This window comes from Mesoplodon densirostris, chromosome 10 (genome assembly GCF_025265405.1).
Source record: "Mesoplodon densirostris isolate mMesDen1 chromosome 10, mMesDen1 primary haplotype, whole genome shotgun sequence".
Lineage (NCBI taxonomy): Eukaryota > Metazoa > Chordata > Mammalia > Artiodactyla > Ziphiidae > Mesoplodon > Mesoplodon densirostris.
This window is the reverse complement of record NC_082670.1, coordinates 95,673,576-95,679,575: the sequence shown is the minus strand read 5'-3', so window position 1 is coordinate 95,679,575 and position 6,000 is coordinate 95,673,576. Positions and strand designations below refer to the sequence as shown.

At 35.0% G+C, this 6,000-nt stretch overlaps 1 protein-coding gene across 4 annotated transcripts in view; it reads right to left on the bottom strand.

Annotated features, from left to right (window-relative positions):
* Window positions 1-335: 335 nt before the first annotated feature.
* The window catches only part of CNTN6 (contactin 6), a 155,405-nt gene continuing 149,740 nt past the window's right edge, over window positions 336-6,000 (bottom strand). For all 4 annotated transcript variants that reach the window (XM_060109746.1, XM_060109747.1, XM_060109749.1 and 1 more), the window contains 3 exons: window positions 2,226-2,338; window positions 1,294-1,462; window positions 336-436 (listed from right to left, as the gene is read on the bottom strand). In XM_060109746.1, the coding sequence (XP_059965729.1) occupies window positions 336-436; window positions 1,294-1,462; window positions 2,226-2,338 (383 nt within the window). The remainder of the gene's footprint in view (window positions 437-1,293; window positions 1,463-2,225; window positions 2,339-6,000) is intronic.

The following is a 6,000-nucleotide window of genomic DNA, read 5'->3' as shown; positions in this document are numbered from 1 at the left end:
AGCTATGGAAACTACAATTTCTTTCATATTGACCATCGTCATCAAGAGAATTAATTATACTCTCCATTTAAGTCACTTAAAAGCCACAGTAGTGACAACTTCATGCATTAATTTGGCACCTTCTGAATGTGTGTAATCATGTGTGGACTTTAAAATTCCAAAGTGTTTAAAATTGTTTTATTAATGTACCATAGATATTTACAAGATTTTCATAATATACATTTTTTCTTTCCAAACAAGTCAGTTTTAAGAATGTATCTTGTAACAGGGGCTGGAGAGCTTATTTACAGAATGATTTGCTTTCAAAAAAACTCAAAGATTTATTGTTTTCTTCATCATATAAGAGGCTGAATAGCAAAACAGTAAAAAATCATGATGACAATTGACAGGAAATGGATGCTAGGTTCTATGACTGAAACTCCTCTGGAACTCAAACCTGCAAAATATAAAAATGAAACAAAATATCTTGAGAAAAAGTAAAATTACTTGTTAGATTAATTCTTCATGAACTAAAATGCATACTGTTATTTCTCTTTTAATAACACATTTTAGTACCCTTGTTTCACTTATATTGGATTTAATTTTAGGAAGTGTATTTAACTCTCTGTCTTAGGATATCTGTTTTAAATATAAAAGTAAAAAAGAAAAATGCCTAAAATTGGCCAAGTCTGACTACAGGGCAGAGTAGGATTGGCTAACGTGGCGGCTGATGACTTATACTCAGTCACAGCTTCAGGTAGATGTGTGAGCGATTCTTCTAAAGCAGAAATAATAAATTATTATTACATGCTAAATATGACTGATTGGTGTTACCTGCTTAGGACATCATATTGAGAGGATTTGAAAGTGCTGACTCAGCTCAGTATGAATGTCGTAATCGATTAGTGATGTCCGCCATGAAAATGGGAAGAGAGTTGTTATGTACATGTGCTTCATATTTGCTATCCTTGCTCTCAGAAGCCTCCAAGTAAGTACCCATGGAAAAACTTTCTCATTTTTGTGCCAATAGAATGAAGCATATACCAATGACACACAGTTGTGAGGGTTTGTTTTTTTTTTAGATTCAAATGAGGAAATATAAAACTGTTTGTGATATATAAGCACGTTGTAAATCTGAGGGATTAAAGAAAGTTGACTTATCACCTCTTGCTCACAATTGAAAAATGGAACCGTAGACCTTTTATTTTTTCACCCAACATTTAAACAAGAATTGGAAAGATTCATAGAGCCCAGATTTCATGCTGGCATCTGTCTGGATTCAAAATCTACAATAGGAATGGTGATTCAACTTACTTGACATTTTTGGAATCCTAATTTCCTCACTGCTGCTTCCATCCCCACCATCACTAACTGTTCTTATTTCAATCAAGTAGTCCTCTTCAAATGGAACCAGAAGCTCAGCAGATGTGTTGTTTGTTTCCAAAATATGAGTTTTACTCTGTCTGTTTTGCCGGTACAGAATCTGGATAAAATGGTGAATCAAGTTAAATGGACATGTTGCTTATCTAAGGTTCAGAAACTCTTATAGAACACTATAACACTGCGAGCATTATACATGCTGTAATCCTTGGATGGAAATATCTGGTCTGTGCCTTTTCTTTAAATTTAGTTGTTAAGAGAAAGATTTCCTTTTTGGCCAGTGCTTCTGAAATGAGAATAGATTTATCTCTATTAATTAAATAGCTTGAGGCCATTATCTTTGGAGCTTGCCGTGAAAAGTTACTGGTTAGTTTGGACCCATTTCAGTTGTCTGAATACTATATGCATTTGCCAGGAGAGGATGTTCATTACCACTGATGGAAATGGTTTGCTCTGGGTATTTGACTATACTCTTGTCGGAGTCCTTTTATGTTGTTAAAAGATGATATCCTACTGTAGCCTAAGTTCTAGAAATTCTATTTGAATATACTTTTTGACCTCATACTCATCTCACAGTTACTATCTACATACACCATCATTTTTTGATGGCAAGGGGAGTCACTTGAAAAAAGAATGTTGCATACTATGAAGTTTTATTTCTTAATGCTCCATGACACATTCTGACCTCACAATATAAAATTTTCCATGAAGAATTTAAAAGCAGCAATGCCAAGTATTTTCAGAACATTGGAAAAAAAAGATTCCTATATTTCCATGTGCATAAAATTTGTTTCTAATTTGGTTCTGACATTTCTGGTTACTTAGTAAGTTAATTGATATGGTTAAAAGAAAAACAGAATACTCACCTTGTAGCCCAATACTTCAGACTCATTTTCCATGGTTTTTACATGCTCCCAATTTAGGCATAATTTAGAGTTTGTCAGCTTCCAGGCGATGTTAGCTGGTGGTTGGCTTGGAGCTTTAAAAAGATAATCAAAGATCCAAATGAATGTAAATTAGCTCATGGTTACTGTATGACCCTTTGACATGAAAAGGGAAAATAAATCGTGGATAATTAGCATAGAAGGAGCTAAAATGTTTTCAGTGTCTTTTGAAATATCATATTAATTCTAATCAGAGTAAGCAAATTCATTCAAATTCCGGTCATTTGGAAATATCTCTGTGACAAACTTATGAATTAATAATGGCGTGCTGGATGTCCAGTATTAATCTATTAATCACTGCTGTTGAATTTGTTTACTTTACTATATATGAATAGAGGGAGGGCTCCTTTATCTAGTGTTTAATTTGTCCATCAATCAATAAGCATCTCAGACAAACTCAGGCGGCAAACTTTTTACATATATCAACACAAAGGTATTCATTCCTAGTAGTCCTTTACTTAATAATCGTGTACTAGTTAGGACTTTTCACTAGTTGGTGTTTTAAAACACCAACTCAAGGTGTTTTAAAACAAAATATTAGGAATATACTGTGAAGGATATAGGGGACTGTCTTAGAATTCATGGTAGAATGCAGCAGAGCCTCAGAAGGTACAAAAAATGTCCAAAAGCCAAGAAGTTCCTCTCTGTACCTCTCACGGTAGTTTTTGCTGCATTCTCATCTTGCCATAGACCATCTCTTTGTTCTTCTCAGTGTGTGTGGCAGAAATCATGACTGCTCACCTACACCTGAGGTTTGAAATTTCCTCTGTTCAGAGCTAGTCCAAGCTAGAATTTCCAAGTAAAAGCTGATGATTGGCTTAATTTGGCCATATTCTATCTTAGCCCAATCAATTGTTGCTAGACAGTGAGAAAGATACATGTCACTTAATATAGATAGAGCTGGTAGGAACCCTGAAGAGGGAAAATTACAAACTGGATGATCGTCCCAAAAGGTGTCTACTCTAAATCCAAACTGTGCTTTTAGTTCCCTGAAATTAATGTTTTCTGGGAGAAAGGTAGTGAGAAGTAAGGGAAGACGTATTTAGAATCAGCCTTCTAAATTAATGGATCTTGTCCAACTGAAAAATTTTACATGCAAGCAAACTAGAGTCCAGGTTGGAAATCTACATCTTCAAAAGCATGCAGCTAATGAGTGGCTGATCCCAGTCAGAATCCTGGTCTCTTGATTTTTAATCTAATTTTTCTCCATGGCAGCATACTGCTTCTCAAAGATTTGAGTCCACATGATTATTTTTGAGATTTAAGAAACTGGAGACATTAAAAATAATTCAGCTGGGTGGCAGAGGCAAAGATTAAACTACCCATCAAGATGTTTTTGGCACCTTATTTGAATTTGTGAGGCTGAATGAGCATAATATTTAACTCATTATAACACTGATGGAAATAGAAATGATTTCTTTTGGAGTTTTGACTCAACTGCTATTTAATGTCTTATGTGCCACTGGAAGAATCACAGGGTGTCCAACATTGCATTATGATACATCTACTTGCCTTCGCCAAGCCCTGGGATATCATTCACCCAGTCACTTACACCTCATTTGGGATGTAGTGGAGAGATAAATGTTTCCCCTATGCTCTCATGGGACTCAGTTCATATTTTATTATGAATTTATCACATTGAATTATAGCTGTTCGTGCTCTGTGTTTATTTAAATTTACTGAGGACATATGCCTTGTTCAACTCTGTATTCCATCATCTAGCATGGTGCTTGGCATGTAGGAGGAGGCATATATTTCATATATGTTGAATAAATGACTGTAATAGATGGCTAAAGAAAAACTACTTGGCGTCCTGTGTGATTTTCTTGGGTCATATTAATTATGTACTGGGCTGTGGGAAGATCCATAGGTGACACAGTGTGGCCAGTCCATTCATTATGCTGTCCTATAATCAAGGCCAATTGACATGGCCAAACCTATAACAATCCACCTGAATTTATAAGACGAACATGCCAATTGGATCAACCATGCCCTAGTACATTTCTTGGCAATAGAAACCCAATCATAATAAAAAGACAGAGTTTTGCGCTTGGTAAGAACTCAGTGAATGATTGTCAATATGTTTATTTCTGAAAGACTGATGGCAATGATTATAATTTTGTAACTATTTTCCCTCAACTTATCCCAAAGTGCCTTTTCTTTCTCAGCTATAAAAGAGATAATATAAAAATTCTCATAAGATACCACAGTTTTAATATCTAATATACTCTTGTGACTCATTTCTTTTACTTTGTTCTTTAAAACAAAGTGCTAACATTAACAACATCATACAATCAATTCAACAAAAATATAAATTCAATCCTTTGATGTCACTGGCAGTGATGAATTCTGAAGGTTTCATCTATTGCTGTGCCCTTTCTGTTTGTTTGCATGTTTAGATAAAAAGTACTACTTTTAACACTATGAATCCGTTGATGAAGTGCCAGACTGAGAGACAGAAGAACTGACTTCTCCTAACTATATGGTAGTGATTGTGTCTCTGATACTGGAACATTTGCATTTATTTCCGCATCTACCAAAGCAGAAGTAAGGCTTTCCATGGACATAAAATGAGAAACATTCTGTCAGGAATGAACTCACGGTATGAATGGCCAATCGTATGGATTATTTGGAATGCTTTACCTCTCATGCTATCTGGGATGTGTGAAGAGTTGGGCTTTGAAGTCAGAGAGACCTGAATCTGTATCCAGTCTCTTCCAAGAGGCCTGGTTTTCCAATCTTTGGAATGAGACTAAAATATTCTAGTTACAAGAGTTTTAGCTTCCATGAAATAAAATAGGAAATATTGCTATCTTGGTTAGTGGTGCAAACTAAATAGCTCAGTAACTGTTAATTCTCTTCGTGGGAGTAGCAGTTCTTCACTGTGGCATTATGACATAATCAGTTTTTCCGTTGTGTTCAATGTGGTTTGCTACTAATAACAGAATTCCAAAGTTTGCAAAAGATTCACTTCTTAAATATAATTAAGGTATACTCAAGATTTTCCCTTAATAATTTTGCTCTTACTTGGGTTCTTTATGTGCTTTTTGAAAGGCAGATAAAGTGGTGAAGTCTCAGCTAATTTTCTGGGAAGTTCTCATAGTCTGTAGCTTTTCTTATCTTTGTCCATGAGCGTGACTCCAATGCCAATGCCTTGTGTCTAGTATTTTTTTTTTAAGTTTCTAAAATGTGCTTCAAAAGGCCTTCATCTTATTATGAACACCTTTAACAGCTCTGGTTTCATGAATTTGATGTATTTGCTTAAACTGGATTGCAAGTATCTATGATGAAATTGAAATTTGTATTACCTAGGAAAAACAAAACACTGTCATGTGGACAATGTAAAACACATGCCATGGATGTTTGTACCTACTTGGTACAAGTACCAAGTACCTACTCAACAAACAAGTACTTTTCTAGTTTACTGGAAGAATTTTGCAGGCAATTTCCAAAGACTAAATAATTTTCTATTAATCAAATGACAGAGCAACATTAAACTAGCCCTCTGCAGCTCTAATGGCTTCCCTGTGATCAATTTTTCTGTAGATGGCATTTATATTCCACTGTAATTCACACTGTGAATTCAATTCAAAAACAACTTCTTATGTTACACTTCTAAGTAACAGCATGGGGTTGACATTTGGGAAGGAGAGAAAGAACATAAGTGCAAGATGAAATAAAAGCTTAATGCTTCCTT